Source organism: Pinus tabuliformis, chromosome J (assembly GCF_031772625.1).
Source record: "Pinus tabuliformis cultivar Carrire ecotype Pingquan chromosome J, CPIR1, whole genome shotgun sequence".
NCBI classification, from domain to species: domain Eukaryota; kingdom Viridiplantae; phylum Streptophyta; class Pinopsida; order Pinales; family Pinaceae; genus Pinus; species Pinus tabuliformis.
Genome location: NC_142295.1, coordinates 135,964,852 through 135,983,943, shown reverse-complemented (window position 1 = coordinate 135,983,943; position 19,092 = coordinate 135,964,852). Strand labels below are relative to the sequence as shown.

Genomic DNA, 19,092 nt, shown 5'->3' with positions numbered 1-19,092 from the left:
TAGACCAAATGCCCTCACTATCGGGCCGCAAAACCAGAGAAGAAGCCTCAGTAATTGGGTTAGGCCTCAGGGGTCTCCTCCACAATCCTGCACCATCCAAAGTCCGCCAAGTCCTGAGCCTGGACCTCCTCCGTAGCAGTTGGACCCGGGGGAACAGGCTCCATCTTGACGTCCTCGTCATGGCTGACCAGCATCTCCCTAGCACTCGTAGAACCTGCAATTGGCGTTTCCATATCCCTCGTAGGACCTGCAATTGGCGTCTTCATGGCTCTCGTAGAACCAGCAATTGGCATCTCCTCCCGTTGAGCGCTGGATTCGCCCTCATCTTGGGCCTCCTCAATGAAAAGCACCGAAACATGGGCGCTAATCCGGGGACGGTTCAGTGAACTATTGAAAGTGAAAATTGCTGAGCCGAAGGAGGGCGAGGATGAGGACCCTGGGGAGCTGGCGTCCAGAAATTGGCCGGGCCTTAGAAAGCTTGCTCTTTCATTGTGAGAGGGGCGGGTGGACGCACCTCGGGAGGTACCGCGGCGGCTGAGCATTCGCTGTCGAAGCCGGGGCATGACTGCAGGGCCGAACAGAGCCTCTTTGCCCAATGCAGAATTGGAGCACAAAACAGCCGAGGTTAAACCCAACACAGTCGGGGGAATAGACCAAACAGACGGGCTAAGACCATACATGAAGACAAATGGACGAGTGCCTGAAACAACCACAAGAGTCGGGGGAATGGCCGGAGGCTTCGAGCTAGAGCCCAACCCCAACAGCGCCAGAAGCAGCAGATTGAACCTAAACAGAACCTGAAACAGCATGCTGAACCCATGGCTGAGACCGTATATAATGCGCCAACCTTTGCCTCGAGACGCTCCCGCCATAACTGTGGCATTCATGGGAGCCGAGGAGCCGAGCCAAGCATCGCGTGCGGAGGCGAACGGAGCATTAATGCTCCCCTGCTGCATTCCTTTAAACCGAGTCATGCGCCGCTGGAAATGTCCCTTCCCCCATATGGAGACAGCGCTTCTACGCATGGCGGGCAGGTGGCCTTCGTTCATCGCCAACTCCCGTCCCATCGCCTTGAATGTAACCTCAAGCACCCGCATCCGCGGTGTTATAAATATTTAATGATACTAATACTAATTATTATAAATGAAATATTCTTATTATTATTATAACTAATCTTTAAGTAATTATTATTCTTTTAATTATAATAAATATTAACTAATTAATTGATTAATTCTAATAAAATTAGTTATATTATTATAACTTAATACAGAAGCTCTAATAGTTATTATTATTATAAAAGAAATATTCTTATTATTATTATTAAATAATTATTATTATTATAGTTATAACTAATCATTAATGGTGGTCGAAAGAAAGTCATTTGGATTTTGAGGCAAGAACCGACCGGAGGAGGGACTAGGGTTTCAGGGCAAGCCCCGTCAACAATTTCAACCTTGCGACCATGGCAAAGTTTTGCTACCACAGAGCAGGGTACGTGGGAGGGCCAACGACGGCCATGATCGAGCTCAAGTGTCTAGTGCTCAAAATGGGGACGGCGGCTAATAGTGACAGCTCGCTAATACTCGAACCCAGGCTAGAGGAGGCCATCTGGTTCCGCCGAGGCCAGCTTCTCTTCCTCAAATCCACTGTCGAGATATACGATGCGGAAGCAGGGATACGACTTGCTCCCGTCAACTTGCCTACACAGAACCGAGGGCATGGTGACGACAAGCCAGCCGACCTAACTTACTCGGACTTGGTTGCCTGGAAAAACGCGAATATGATCGAGAAGTCTCTTGTTTGGGCCGAGGGGACCACCATCAAAGAACTGGAGAAGCCAGTCAAGATTCTGACAAATGGACGGGAGATAGCGGAGGATCAAAAGGCAGTCAAGGTGCTGAAGGTGATTTATGACCATAGGATTCTGGAAGACCGAATCATCATCATGAATCTCTGGTCTATTGAGCTCTCGAACATGGCCGGGAACGCTCTCTGGCCGCAGAGGATTTCGCCCGAGAAGACCATACCGCTTTCTGCAAGGTCACTAGGCAGATGCAGCTGAAGACACATTTGCGGTGGGGAAAGACTCTCAGATCGGTTCCCGGCCCCTGAATTCCAGTACCGGATCTGACGGGATAAAACCTAATCGCTTCCAAATCTTTGTTAAAACCCCCTCGGGGAAAACAACCTTGATCTGGGTTCATGCTATAGACAGTGTCATAAATCTGAAGAATAACATTGCCAAACATATCTGTTACCCGAATGGACAACAAAATTTGCTATCTAGGGGTAAAACGCTACAAGATTATAGATCTATTAAGGATTACAACATCAAACCAGGATCTACCATAATACTCAATATGAGATTACGAGGAGGTGCAGCAACCAGCAGCTCAACTAAACAAACAGAAGGAGGTAGTGGGTCCAAAACAAAACACAATCCAAAGTCACATCAACAGCACAGAAGCGAAGGAATATCTTTCAAGCATATATTACAAAGGGGGAAATCTCCTACAACAGCTCCAAAGTAGGTCGAAACAGAACCCAGTCCATACATAGTGGAGCAACTGAACTATACACCAGAACTAACTATAGATACATCAAAAACAGAGGAGGTATGTAATAACTATGAAAAGAAAGCCATCATTTGTTGTTTCAATGGATTTTGGCCAAAACCCTTTGAACTATTCCATTGGATACTCACAAAATGGTCTCTAAATTGTGAGATTCATCTCTGCTCCAAAGGGTTTTTTATAGTCAAATTTCAATCAACAGAGGTCAGAGACATCGTGATACAGGAGGGACCTTGGTTCTGGGGATCTTCAGGCCTCTTTATCACTCCATGGTTCCCGGAGTTTGATGCCAACACCTTCATTGTTTCCAGGATGCCAGTATGGGTACGTCTACATAATCTCCCTATACATTTCTGGGACCAAAAGGTTCTTGCATGCATAGGCAATACCATTGGCAGATATATTAAAATGGATACACAAAGAGTGGATGAAAGAATTTTTACTTTCGCACGCATCTGTGTGGAAGTTGACCTCAGTAAGGGATTACCAGACTGCATACAGCTGAAGCACAAAGATCGCAGCTAGATGCAGACAATAGACTATGAAAATACAGCATTCAGGTGCAGAATATGTCGGCAAACTGGACACCTACAAAATGCATGCCCAGAATACAGAAAAGACAGCCGAAGAAGGAAGAAAACCGGCAAACAGCAAAAGGGCTGGACTTTCCTCCCACCAAACCCTGAAGAGGAGGGAGATTATGAGGAGGAAGATCCCATCCCAAATGAGAACAACCAAGCAGAAACTCAGAAGACATCTCCACAGGGGCCTACGGAACCGCAACCAGAAAAGACTACAGACATAATGGAAATCAGTGGAACCAAAAGGCAGCTTACATCAGACACCTCTGACTCTAACAAGGAAAACCCCCGACCCGACGATGAAAATCCACTTCAACTTGTTCCCATGATACCGTCTCAAGGAGAGTGGCGCAAGGTCGAGAAGAAAAAGGGGAGGAAAACGTGATTCCTCCCATATTTGTCATCTCAGTGCTCCTGGCATGGAACACATTTTCTTGATTTTTTTGGTATTGTTTTTTTTGCTTACCAACTTTTTGATAGGCTACATTGCCTCAAATAAGCATATGCTTTGGCATCTACAAAATGTAATTTTCAAAATTTAATGGAAATTACGATTTTTTCTACGGGAAAAAAACTAATCATTAATGGTTATTATTATAGATAATAATAATAATGATGATAATTATTATTAAGAATCACAATAATAATTATTTTTATTTATTTTTAATTTTTAATTTTATCTTTAGTATGAGATCAGAGAATTATAATAAGAGAGGAGAGGAGTTACCTAACTACCTGAAATGTACTGGTGGTCCTAATCCTTTTGATTAAAGGAAGCCAACTTCCACTAATCTCGATACCTTTGTCTCTGTTGAGATTCTGTGGATGTTTTATGATTTCAAGAGCCTCCCTAATCTCCCGTCTATGATATTGTTCCTCTCTTGTGATAATTGAGGCTCTCTCCAAACAAACTTGGTGTTTCGTTTTTTAGGAATGCTCCGCAAGGGCCGACGTACGAGACCTTCCATTCTTAATATCTGTCCCATATTCTTTTAGTCTTTTCTATAGAGAGCGCCATGTTTCACTAATGTAACACTTGCCAAAAGAACAGTCAATTTTATAAACTCCTTTGAGTTGATGTCTATCAATATCATCCTTGACAAACCTCATACCTTGTTTAATTGTTCTAGTTGCTGAGAACTGAGTGACTATGTCTTTCCTTTTTAAGATTTTGACAATCTTATTTGTCACCCCTTGAATATAGTGGTAGGAAAACTCTACCACACTGAGGAAGGTTTTGGGTCTTAGGTTCCTCTGAAAACATTGAGGAAGGTTTTGGGTCTTAGGTTGGATCTATAGCTCTCTTAATATCTTTTTCTTTATATCCTATACCTTTAAATACCGAAAATAAATGTTTCTTCTCTTCCTCGAGATGCTTAGAGTCAGAATCATGTAGAGCACACCCTCCTAGGGACACAAATGAAAAAACATCATCACATGGTCACTAGGAAACTCCAACAAAATCATGAAACGCCTAACGCATAGCACCATCATTTAAACCCTCGCGAGCCAGAACCATTATCCATGAAAAAAATGTAACATATCCAAGATAAACAAATATAAAAAACCACACCATGGTGAGATAGCATGTTCCATAACCATCAAATGTACAACTAAGGCATGATCGACAAGGAACGCTCTTATGAGATGACTAATAAACCAACAATCATAATAATTCAACCCAGGAGAAGCAAGACTCCCCAAAACCAAAGACCTCCATCAAATATTGTAATACCTAGAAGAGAGAGGCCTTAATGAAGAGATTTCTATCCAAGTTAGTCCAAGGCTCCAAGGTACCAACAAAAGATCACACCAATGTGATGAAAATCACAATATAGAACATCATACAATATGAGGTGTAATAGTGACAATTGTTGCTCCATCTTCTAAAGTTTGTCCCTGGGTTGAATGTGTGTTTGCTAATTTGTGTGCACACATATTTATTATGGATACTCAAATGACTTGTGCCCTTCTCCACATGTGTCACAATATATTTGTTACTTGTAATAGTCATTTCCTCTTTATCATCCTCTAAAACAACCTTAAACTTTGTCTTTGCTTGCCGTGCAATTTTCTTGTCTTTTTTTTTCCCTCTCATCATGCACATCTTCCACCTTTTCATCCTCTAAATAACCTCTACCTTTGATTTTTCTTACCATGCTATTTTCTTGTCTTGTTCGTCCTCTCATCATGCACATCACCTTTTGTGTAGGACTACAACCTCTCACCATAACTAAGACCTTTACCATGACCAAAATCATTCTTGTTGGTATTATATGCTAATTTCTCCTCATCCTTCACCACCAACCTATGAGCTTCCTCTACTAAACATTTCTTATGCAAGTTGACACCATTTTGAATTGCAAATTTCAAGCCATTCACATACCTTAACAACAATTTTGTTGTTATTCATCCTCTTCATGTCCAACTCGAAATGATATTTTTTTATGTCCCACTTGAATTGATATTTTGTCAAGTCCAACTCGAATTGATATTTTGTTATGTCCAAATTGAATTGATATTTTGTTGAGTCCAACTTGAATCCATATTCTATTAAATTATTGTGTACTTTTGTACACTCGAATCTCACTATAGATTTTAGATTTGTATAGACAATGTCCATTCTTAATCAAGATGCAAGACTTTCTCATGCAAATTTGACACCATCTTGCTCCAACTTATCCCCCTTATATCCTTTTTAAATTCATTGAACCTACACAAAGCCCCACCATAGTGTAGTGTGTCCCTTCAACTTAGTACTCAATAATTTTGTTCTCTTAGTGTCTTCCTATCTTTTAGAACTCTAAGCATTTTTTCATTCAAAAAAAAAATTGAAGTATATAATTGGCTACCATGATTGGTAAGGTCACCATATTTAGGATAAGTTTATGTCTAGCTACCAGGTAGAGGTTAAAGTTGCTTCCTTTTAGTAAATTAAGAAGTCATTCATGCATTATATGTGCAAGGTCTAGAGCCTTAACATAGAGATTAGAACACTATCTTGTTATCTTGAAGCCTTTTTGGTTTCATTGTGTTCTTTGGAGAAGGCTCTCTCAGATTGGGGGAGTCATTGGGAAAGGCCTCTATGGGAACATGGCAAGCTTTCTTAGTTATTATCTCCATTATTAATAAGGTACTTGTATCATCTATAAGCGTATGGTAGAAAAAAATTGTAAATGCCATCATCATGCCATGGTTAATGTTTTATGGATAATTAGAGTATTTCAATACACTGTGTAGTTTTGTACTAGTTTGGGTAACATTGAAGCTCATTGTTAAAATGAATTACAGAAATGATATGTCCTATCCTTGAAATATTGAAAGAAAAAATGTTGACAAATACTACATAGCTTTTGCAAAATCCTTGATGGATTCAAACTCATAACTCCTCATTGAGACAAAATGGCACTCAAATCTACTTATGTGCAATGCATCTAAAGAACTATCCTTTATCTGTAAAAGTGGCTTGAGGCCCCTACCACTGAACCATAATACAAGAAATGCCTTTAGCAAGACCTCTCAATGCTAGTCTTATTATCCCTAACATTGTTGATTTTGGAAGATGGTGGTGAAGACAAATTTCAACATTGTTTGCATAAGTGACTTGGGCCCCAACCATTGAACCATGATACAAGCAATGTCGTCACCAATATTCTTGTTACTGGTCATATTACATAATCTTGATTTGGAAAGGTGGTAGTAAAGACAAATGAATAATTCCATTATAAATCATAAGAGGCTAACTAGAAAGATGAGACTCCAGGACAAGCAATTATGAGCAACTAACAAAGTGCTTGGTTGTTTAGTTACTTATGTAGCTTTCCAACTCCCCAATATTTTGCATCTTGTCTATTTTCCACTGTATTCAACCCCAATTCTTCAAGAGTAATTCTTCCTTCAACATGTTGCATCAGCTATATTTAATGGATTTTCCATTTTTCTTAGATCAAATGAAGTTTCTCCTTAAAAAATTTATAAATGAATATATTATTAATTTATTAGTTATCAACAGGATACATGCATAAAGTTGTTTGCAGCTTAATGATAACAATGCCAAAATGATTCAGCTAATTACATTTGCTTTTGTAACTCTATTTAACATCTTACACTAGGCTAATTACATAAACCCTTCAACTTTATTTAATGTCCCATCCGAAACTCACCCCTTTTATCAATTACCAACATTGACATTTACTCGAGTTGCCATCAACTCTTAGGCTGCATGTACACAATCACTTTAACTACTAATTTATAGCCATTGTGGCTCCAGAAAGCAACGCTTATTTTTACTAGAGAGATATTACATTGCGAGCTTCTATAGAAGGATAAGTGCACACCAATTTCAAACTCATTAACCCCTTCTTACCAATAATTGAATTGTTATAAATTATTGTCAATCTATTCTATAAAGCTCATAATTAAGTACAACTATGTTTTTCTTTAGGTTTCCTTCTCACGTATCTTGTTTACCATATTATGTAACCAAATGACACACCTCTCCAAAATAAATTGCCACAGTTAGAATACTTTTAGGACAGTGTTCCTACTGCTAGTTGTTTATTCATGCTCGTATGATATTCATTCATTTAACGGAATAAATCCATTTTCCAACAACATTTATTTTCATGTATGAAGAATAAAAAATAAATCACTACTTCAACATCCATCTACATAACCCTCTTCTCCCCTCTTTAAGGACCCTGAAAGTTATAACTGATGCAAAACCCCTTAACCCTAATAATTATAACTCATGTAAGATACCTGAACCCTACATGAGATGAATTTGAATTTACACGATCTAGTTTTATGAACACTTTTGAAGTCACTGAACTCTTTTGCATGACTTCGGAGTCTCCATGTCCCAGGCGAGAAGATTTCAATCCAAAGTAAACATAGAAGAGCAATTTCATGTTTTCCAAATTTTATCATTCTCAATGTGCTTGATGCAAATACAAGGAATATAATTGGGATTCTCATAAAGATATGAGAGACCTGTCGCCTTCTATAAAACCAGTGAACATTTTGTCAATTTTTTAAGTTGAAGATTTAACTGATGCTCAATAGCTTGAATACTAAAAATATTTATTCTAAAAATATCCATTGGCATAATTATTTGCTTCCTTAGATTAATGATTTGACTGCTATTGGTGAAAATCACAATGAAGCACAAAATAGAGAAACATGGGCATCTTCGTCGCAAACTACTTGAAAGTTGTATGGAAAGCATGAAATGTATAATTTGATTTTAACTTGCGATTTTAAGGGACATGTTTCTAAGTTCTTTAAAGCATTGAAGGGAACAGTTATCTCAAATTTGTAAGCCTTATTGTATCTTGATGTTAATGATAGGAGGCAGCTTCAATATGTTGAACAAGCAGCATCGTCTTTCAAGGAAAAGACGCAATAAGACGTGGATCCTCTTTCTTACTATCATTCCAATTTGCACCCTAGGCATATATTTGCAGGGTCAGAAGATATCTTACTTTTTACGCCCCATTTGGGACACTCCGCCAAAGCCATTTCATCATATCCCTCACTATGATGCTGAAAATGTCTCCATGGGACACCTTTGTCACCTTCACGGCTGGCAGGTTCGGCAGACTCCTCGGCAAGTTTATGATGCTGTAATATTTAGTAATGAGTTGGATATTCTTGAAATCAGATGGCAGGAATTGCTTCCTTCAATAACAAAGTTTATTATTCTGGAATCAAATACAACTTTTACAGGTTTGCCAAAGCCATTATATTTTGCTAACAATAGAAGGAGGTTTGAATTTGCCGAACACGAGGTTGTATATCGAATGCTTCCAGGCCAGCACCTCTTACCTCAAGAGAAACCTTTTGATCGAGAAAGAAAACATAGAGAAGCAATGCAAAGTCTAATAAGAGAAGCTGGTGTCTCTTATGGTGACCTGCTTATCATGTCTGATGTGGATGAGATTCCCAGTCAGCAGACAATTAACCTCCTTAGGTGGTGCAACAATATACCATCAGTCATGCATCTGCAACTGAGGAATTATTTGTACTCTTTTGAGTTTCCAGTTGACTATAACAGTTGGCGTGCATCAGTCCACATTTATAAGCTTCATACAAGCTATAGTCATGCTCGTCAAACAGATGAGCTCTTCACAGATGCAGGTTGGCACTGCAGCTTCTGCTTTCGACACATAAGTGAATTTATATTCAAAATGAAAGCATACAGTCATGTAGATCGTGTGAAGTTCCCTTATTATTTAAACCCTTCAAGGATTCAGAATATTATTTGTCAGGGAGCAAACCTGTTTGACATGTTACCAGAGGAGTACTCCTTTCAAGAATTAGTCAAGAAGATGGGTTCTATACCCCGCTCATTTTCTGCAGTGCATCTCCCACCTTATTTGATCAAGAATTCTGACAACTTCAGCTTCCTTCTCCCAGGTGGCTGTTGGCGGCCTACATGACTTTTGGAGATGCAAACAGAAAACTGGAATGCTGTACAATTCATGAATTTCAACTTAGCCAATATGTACACGGGGTTGGTTACAAGTTTCTTTGGTTTTACCTCACATTTGTACTGCTTATGGGATAGTGTTTCTCTTGGTTTAGAGAAATTGCTCCATAACTGATGTGTTCAGAGTCTCCCCTGTTGTCATCCCAGATTCAAATATATCAGACAATTTTTCTTTTGGTTTTGGTTGAAAATGCGTCATTTATTATATTCGAAATCAATTTGCATATAAATGAAGAGCAACAAATCCAGCAACACAGAGTTGTCACACCAGGTCCTCTTGCCTACATAAGAAACTAAATTTAACATCTCAAACGATTATTGCCAGCCAAGGATGACTAATGCAATGATTATCACTGGTGGGACTCATTAGAATCTAGGCTCAAACATCTTGAGTAGGTTCTATAATTCATGCAAAAGGTTACCTTCAGTTTTGTATCACGCAAAATATCCATATCTCCCTCGTGCTGCTGCTTCATTACATCTCCATATACAGGAAAAGGGAATGAGGGTCTGATGACATCGGAACCTTGCCAAATGCCCTGGTTTGGGGTTTTGCTCAAGGATCTATATCCACAGGTAAAAGGTTCTGACTCCTGAGTTCCAAAGGTGTGCTTAAGCTAATGAAAATAGGAAAATGACATCCAATGGCTGGGCTGCAAAACCTCTGTACTTTTCAGTTCGTATCTTTTACAGGATAATAGATGGGTTTATTACAAATCTGAAGAGGTGAGCAGAGAGATTGCACAACCAACACAAATCACATTATGATATTATTCATCACAACAAGTACATAGGGCATAACACACTGACTTCGACACATCTAGATCATGACTCCAACTCACTACATAGGAATCAACACCTTCTAGACTGACGCCTAGGGACTCATAATGACAACTACACATGATATGGAAGCATTACTTCCAACACCCTCCCTTAATGCTTACATGGAAGATGATGAAAACACATATTACAACAACAATATGATATATGTTTGACTGGTCTTCATCAGCACTCACATCCACTCTGGAATCTCGCAAACACTGCTCTTTCTTCACCACCACATCTTCGTGCTGTCACTTGATCTCCATCTAAAACATAACTGTCTCTGACCATCGTTGACGAAGTTTGTACAATTGATGCTTCTCGACTACCCCAAAAAATAGCCTAGATACTAAATATCTCTATGGACATGTTTCCATCCTAGTAATATGCATCAAAATACATACTTCTAGCTATATAGATAAACTGTCTACGTACTGAGCTTATCCAGCAGTCCATCATACAACTGACCTTTTTGACATATACACTTACATACATATGAAGGAAACCTGTAACTAATGTTCTTGAAGCACTGAAGAACGACAAGACACATTAGCATATAACAGACTCAACATAACCAAATCAATGATGTGTTCTCTTGGCACCCAAGAACATCGAAAACCATTAACTTGAAAAATGTTTTTCTGTTTATTAGCTCGTCTTTCATATAATTACAATAAAATCACCATAACTTTACATATCAAACCTTAAAATAAAGACTCAAATTAAACACTAAAACATTGACCCACTATAGGCCCACAGAAGTCATCCACTGTGTATAAGCAGCTCCACTGATATGCTGACTAGTTGCCACACCACAATTCAATGCCTCGTTTACGCTGCCTCAACACAACACAACAGGTTTGCACGAAACTCTTTTTACTTTATGACCAGATCTACGTACGACTGATATGTTTCACTGTCCCTTTTTTTTCACATATGTCAAGACTAGGAATAAATCTGACTGGACCTCCCAAGAGGCTTCATGTAACGACTATGGCGTGCATCCCGTCCCCTATGAGCATGATACATCTTTGAAAAACATGCATCTGCTCGGCTTCTGAACAGATCTATCTGTCACCTCGGTGACACGAGCAGCAATCAAGGCGCTCTTGTTGCAGAAATTCTCAAGGGTATGCACAATAGAATCATGCAAACGAAGACAGTGATCACATATTGGTCGATCTCCCTTTCAGGACCTGATCGCAGGTAGTTTTTCAGCCGCTCCAACTGCAAATCGGAGTCACCAAAATACGAACCCTGCATGGGCTGTGACGGCTCCACGGACTTGCTGGAAACATACATGATTCTGCCTTTTTCTGCCGACCCTCTGCGTGACAAGACTGGGCTCTTTGCAGGCTTCCAAAATTTGCAGCTTCAAAGACGGATTATAACGTTGGAAAACTCGTTGACAAGAGAACTCGACAACACCAGGCACAACTTTGCCTTTGACGATGGGATCATTGTTTCTTCACAGTGGAGTTGTTTCACCTCCCGAACGTCGGCGGAGATCTGCAGAGAATTAGCTGTTCGTGGCATACAAGTCCATTAAAAAAAAAAAATACACAGATCTACGCAGCTGATCTTCAAAATCGCTATGCACCAGCTCTCAGCCACACACATTATCCCTTGCAGATCCAAGCTATACACGCTGCCCTTTAACGACTCAGATAACACATAAAAATAAAATTTACTCACAACAAACAATCCACTCAACACATTTTTCTACCCTAATTTATTTACATAAGATCAATAAACTCAAGGCCCTCTCACATCTTCCTGGCCCTCGGGTAAAGGAATCAGGCCTGAATAGGCTCTATAACATATTACAAATCTGAAAAGATGGGCAGAGAGATTGCACAACCAACACAGATCACATTATGATATTATTCATCACAACAATTACATATATATAGGGCATAACACTCTAATTTCGACACATCTAGATCATGACTCCAACTCACTACATAGGAATCAACACCTTCTTGACTGACGCCTAGGGACTCATAATGACAACTACACATGACATGGAAGCATTACTTCCAACAAAATTTGTTTCTCCAATTTTAATCCTCTATAAACTTAGTCCATGTAAAAGTTGACCAACCATTAGGTTCTAATTTGTTTAGCATCTCTGTGTCATATTTTCAGTAATCTTGTCTACAAATGTCTCAAAGCACTGCTCTGATATTTTCTACCTTATTCTTATTTCTTTTTGCTTTCTCTTGACACATCCATTTACAAATATTTTCAAACCAAAATTGCATTTTTTGAATTGCTTGAAATCGAATGGTACCCGAAAAATATCTCTTCAATCCTTCTTGGAATGAAATTGGATACTAGGAAAGCCACATTCTATCACATGATGCTCAGAATTAACAAAGACCGACATACCCTCCTCTCAATTAACAGAAGAGTAGTGCAATTGGACAACCAGCTAATTCCCACATCAAAACAACTACACTGCTACCACTAATGACAGCTACAACAATTGACAAATGATATCCACAGTTAAAGTGATCAGCTTGGAATTAAACGGAACCTGATATAAAGAGACCCTTTTAAATTTAAACAGTGAGTAACTTAAACTACACGTTACGGGAGTGTTTTGTGCCAAAACCAAACTGCATTCGATCTCAAATCCTTCACAACTGACAAATGCCTGCAAACACCATAGGGAAATCTTAAGATGCTTCCTTTAAACTTTACTAATGCTGCCCAACCAGCCACAGGAAGAAATGCTGACAAAACTAGGGGCTAGGAAGTTTGGCTATCATCATGCCCCGCCTGCTTGCACTGGCTATGACAACCCCCTGCTATTTATTTGGAAGGGGGAATATCACCACTCCTGTTTGACGAACCAGTCGAGTACCCCATGAAACACTGCAGTATGTTCAAAAAAATATGGCTTCGCCAATAACATAATAGTATGCAAATGAAATCATCCACATACAAATTTCCTGTCATGAAAACATAAAATCAACCACACTGTTGAAAGTGTACAAGTCTTGCTGAAGAAATAATGAAAATATTGTTATTCAATCAAATGAGGAGAGGCTTAAGCCTCGAGGACTTGCTCAATCAGCTGGTACCACTATTGCTTGGATATTGCCAATTATCCAACGTGCCATGGTGTCTCCAACTCAATTCCCACGTGGTCAGCTGCACTAAGTCTATGCCATCCATTCTACATTCATTACCATTCTTGGAACAGGGGAGAGTGCTTGGGCATTTCTCGAGATTTGTTTCCATTGAGAAAATGAGAAAACATGTTGTGGTGAAGAAATAAAGGAAGTATTGTTTTATTCATTTAACAAGAAATGTATGTCAAACATGTTGTAATCAAGTGATATTTCTTCACATTCAATTCCCTGAAGAACATATTGCCATCAATCTTAGTTGAAAAAAATGGCATCCACAAAAAAGTTGGGACATCGGCCAAAAATTCAACAAACTATGGCAAACATAAAAAATTACAAAATATATTGGTTGTTTCCATTTTACTAAAAATATAAATCATCAACAACATCAAATAATTACATTGTCACATAAAATATGAAAAACAAACCAATATATAAGATGTACATTGTATAGGCTTTACCAAATGATTCATCGAAGTTCATATTGAATCTTGACAGTTGTCCAGCCAAGGACTCGTAACTAAAAAACCAAAAGAAATTTACAAAATATATATATATATATATTATAAAATGTATCCCATTATCATGAGTCATCTACAATGATCAATCTAGCACTGAGCTATTGATTCCTTTTGCCCCTTTTACAGGAAAAGGTAATGGCTCATTTTTTACTAGAAGGTCTTGAAGCATCAGTCTAATAGCCATAGGTGGGTGTATGAGTCGTTGAGCATCAATCCATGTAGAAAGTGGTATTGAGGCTGGCACATCAACCTCCTTAATATCAGTGTCCTTCTCTGCCCTCCCACCAATGGTTGTGGGTCATCTTCCCCTGCCTCATATGCCTATTACTCCTTTAACCATGTAAGTGCCTCCTCCATAATAAGCCTCTCAAACTCCACCCTCAACTCAAAGATGGTTTAAAAGTTTTCCAAGGAAATGGCATCCACCTCAAGGGGTCTCTCAAGTTGCTTCACCCAAAGATTGTAACGAACATAAACAATATAATTAAAGCATTGATACTCAAACATGTAAGAGGGTCATAAAAAATTTAATAAGTCACAAAAAAAATGTTAGGGTCATAAATTACATAAATCATAATTGTGAACATGTTCTGTTTCTTGTGTGTTTTTTCAAATGCATCCGAATTGCACTCACAACCTAAAGCACTACAAGTTTGGCTAAGCACCCAAATTGAAAATCTCCCTGAAAGTGCAGTTTTTCCACAATAATCTCTCCACCAAACATCTACAACAAATAAGATTTTATAGAATATTAAAAAAAGCAATTAGAAAATAAAGAAAACAAAATTCAATTTTCAAATAAAACATGTAATTAAAATTCTAAAATCTGATGGCTTGCTTGGCATTAAAGTCTTCCTTTTTTGGATAATAATGTCAAAAACAAATACCCTGTTGGCATTCCTATACATCTCCATCTCTCAAGTAACTTTTGCAATCAGCTAGATCAGGGACCATCCTCTAAATATAATAAACCCTTCCATAACCTCGCCATCAAAATCAAAATTAAATAAGCAAGAAAAAACAGGTTGAGGACAAGCATTGCTGTATGAATGGGACAATAGAGCATCCCATTTCATCAGTCATGAAACAAATCACATATCATTGCATGTTTTTTATATCCAAGATCACCCTTGTCCTTATAATAAGATTTGATAGCAACTTTGACCCTGTCCATGGTCTCGTACAAGTAGCCATCCCTCTCAATCAAGTAAAGAACCTTTACCAAAGGTTTGTTAATCGTGCACACTTCCTCCACACCAACCCAAAAGGAATCTCAAAACACTAATTTAGCATGATTCTCTCCTTTTATCTCACGCTAAATGCACAATCACACCACTCATCACAAATGAACATCCTCTCCACCTCTAATTGACAACAATTCAAAGATAGAAAATAAATGAATATGGTAGCAAAATGTATGATGTCAAGATGCAACAAATACATGGTTTTATATGTATTTTGTGATGCTCCCGTCATGTTCAATGACCTCCTTGATAATGTAGATTACATCCTCGAGCATCAAATCAAAGCAATGGGCAGTATATAAAGTCCAAAACAATGTGGTGTGCCTCTCCATTATCAACTTGGCAACAGCCCCATAATTAGAAGCCATATTTGTTACCACTTGCACAACATGTTGCACACCTACCCCTTGCACAAACTCATCCAACAATTCAATGTTGCATCTTTAACAGGCACCAACGCATAAACAAGTTTAATAAACAACGTAACCATGGAACAATGTAACAGTAAATGAAGAAGGGTCCTGGCCTTCGCATCAGTCGAACCATCAGACATTTTTTGAATCCAGTGGTCTCCCATGATTGTCATAGGTACTCCAATCTAGTAATAATATCGGCCTTTTCCTTTTGAAGGAAACATTGGTCTTGTCAATGCTCAAAGCTATCTCTCCAAAATAGACACCTCCCTGCAAGCTTGGCTACTTCTTCCTTCTCCTTTCATTTAACCATTGATCTGATGGAAGGTTCTGCACATGTCCAGTTCTCAGAACAAAGAAAGCTGAGATCCTTGGGGAAAGGTGAACCCATGGGGTCAGTCTCATTGTCCCTAGTCACAAATATGCCTTTGATTCTTGAGGATCTAGCTACTCCAACAACACTTTCAAGATTTAGACTGGTTGTTTCTTCCTTCTTGTAATTTTCAGGGGCAGCTCAGGTGAGTTTTGAGCTTGAAACTGTACAAATCTCAACCTCTTTGCTTAGGATTCTGGCAAGATGGTATTTCAAGAGGCTGACCCTATCATAGATTTGCCACATAGCTCTCTATTCAAATTTTGTCAGTTTGTCCTATCTTGAAGTTCACCATTGTTGGATTCTCATTACAACACACCATGCTTCCAAAATGGGTCCAAAGCCTTTGGAATATTGCCAAGGCAATTGTTCAACTTCAAACTTCAAAGGTAAAGCCAAAAAATCAAAAAACTAGTTAAAACAAAAAACATAAAAACATAAAAGAGCTCGAGTATAAAACATCAGACTTATAAAATTGTTCTATGATGCATAGAAAACAATAAGAAGAGGCAAGCAGTGTGCACTTCGTAAACCCCTGTATAAATCTCAAAAAAGAGTTAGAGGGCAGAGTCATAGAATTGTATCAAATAACTGGGAATATGAAAACTGTAATAGAAATCAATCTCCAACCCAAGAAAACACCTTTGACGGAAATGGAAACGATTGTTTGGCCCTCCTAAGATTGATGGATGATGATGCTAAACTCCTTCGTTCTCAATCCCCAGCAACTACAAAGACAAATATAGCCCAAAAAAATCGAATTTTGGCCTTGAATGCGCTTTTTCCCAACCTGGGGAATTTTTTGGGTCATGAAGTGATTTTTTGGAAGGAGGAAATGTGATTTCATGAACTTTTCAAACAGTTGAGATTTATGCTGCCGATTTTTCATTTTGTGTTTGACATCGTGATTATTCGTGATGCCAGCAAAAATCACCAATTTTTTCAACTTGGGGGCCCATGATATATCATATAATGAGGAGAAAGATAAAATGAGATAATTTTATTTAAGTCCAACAAATGACCACAAAAGTGGATCAATAGGACTAAGATGGCACATCCTTTACAGGTACAAAGTGGAAGTGTGAAAGTTTCTACTAGATCAATGCTGAAGGAAGAAAATTATTAATATCTAAGAACAAGCTAAAATCCAGATGCTAAATGTCTAGATAGGAGAGAGTATAAAATAAAGTGCCAGTGCAATGAGAATGCTAAAAGCTGAGAATCTCAGTGCTGAACAAAAGAGAGAGAGAGGATGCCAAGGCCTACTGGAACTGGCAGCCAAGGAAGAGTGAAGGGACCAAGATGCAGGCTCACAATTGGAGATTGCATACATGACTCAGAAGTCAATTGTTTGTTTACAAAGACAATGGAATATATAACTACAAATGCATCAGAAAATGCCTACATAAAATCAGAAATGTTGTCCAGACTTCCCCGGTCTTACATCAGCTGAAAGGTATGTCATTTGTTACTCCTGGGCAGTTGCTGAACAATTACTGAACTGCCCAACTGACATTTGTTGAAATTATAATGTATATTTGTGAGGACAAGTGGATTTGTGTGTGAAATCCATTACAGTAACTCTCTCTATCTCTCCTCTCTCAATGACTGAAACTATCAGTCTCACAATATAAATAGTTTGTATGGTTTCTGACATGCCAGTATGCAATGGCAGTTTGACAGTGGATAATCCCACTGTCACGATTCTGTGCTTGTCAGTCCACTATGCATTTAATTGTTGGGCTAATATTGGCATTTATTTCTCCAATGTTCCTAGTTGTTCTTTTTCTAAACATTAAGCATCTCTCTGAACACTGCCGCTCTGCAGTGCCAACGTATCAATGCATTGAGCATTTGGAATCTTCTAAAAGCCATCGCGTAACCAAAAGCAAGCACCATTCCCATAAACCAGAGCTCAAAGGAGCACTATGAAAAATAACCTCAATCTTGCATGCACAAACCAGAAGCAGAAATCCATTATACCGGTAGAAAAAAAGTGCATAAAATGACCATGTCAGTAAAATAAAATATTCCGGAAAAGAACATAACATACACAAACAAAAATCTCCACCACTAGTAGTAACCTTTCCTGAATAATTGAAAGTAGCTTAGAAGAATAATGACTCTTCCAAAAATAAAAATGCCTCAAATTACCATTGAGAAAATGGGAAGCATATTCTAAACAAAAAAATTCTCCACCGCAGTATTAACCTTCGTTGAATAATTGAAAGTAGCTTTGAAGAGTAATGACCTTCGCTGCATAATTGAAAGTAACTTTGAAGAACAATGACCTTTGCAGCATAATTGAAAGTAGCTTTGAACAACAATGACTTAACAACAGACAGAAACATCTCGAATTAGTATCAAGAAAATGGGCAGCACATTCCAATCTTCCCGTGCAATAGATCCTCTACTACAGGTTTCTGCTAACATAAGTAACTTCTGACAAAGACCAAGGACATAGGAAGGAGTTTCTATAGTGGTGGCAGCAATGCCAATATGCTACACATAGGCATATCTGGTACCTTTTTATTATTCACACACTCGTGCACAACCTTCACAGAGGGAGGACACAAGCACACAGGCCACTGGATGAGGAAGGAGAAGGCCAAGCAAGCAAGGATAAGGATAATTACCCAGAAACCAATCACCCCATTGGCATAACGGTCATGGTATATCGGGGCTTATATGCTGCCATGGATCATTCCTCACAATCAATGTGAGAGAGGATGGATGGAAATTTTATAGTCGTAGAAACAATGCCAGGACACCAAACATCAAGAGATGATTTCTCACCGCATGCCAGAGAATTTAGTATAAACAAAATACCAAAAAATATATTTTGAAACAAGAATGCAGCCTTTAACTAACTTATCAGCAGTGCCACATACAAAACTGACAGAAAGGGTGAACAATGGTAGATGACCATGTACCAACA

The 19,092-nt window shown here is 38.7% G+C and overlaps 2 protein-coding genes across 2 annotated transcripts; both read left to right on the top strand.

Annotated features, from left to right (window-relative positions):
• The first annotated feature begins 1,462 nt into the window (after positions 1-1,462).
• On the top strand, positions 1,463-2,062 carry LOC149225994 (UDP-glucose 6-dehydrogenase 5-like). Its single transcript, XM_089380065.1, has one exon. It carries the CDS (start codon positions 1,463-1,465, stop codon positions 2,060-2,062), a length of 600 nt encoding a protein of 199 aa, XP_089236191.1.
• Positions 2,063-8,496: 6,434 nt separating this feature from the next.
• LOC149225993 (uncharacterized) lies at positions 8,497-9,594 on the top strand. Its single transcript, XM_089380064.1, has one exon. It carries the CDS (start codon positions 8,497-8,499, stop codon positions 9,592-9,594), a length of 1,098 nt encoding a protein of 365 aa, XP_089236190.1.
• The last annotated feature ends 9,498 nt before the right edge of the window (positions 9,595-19,092 follow it).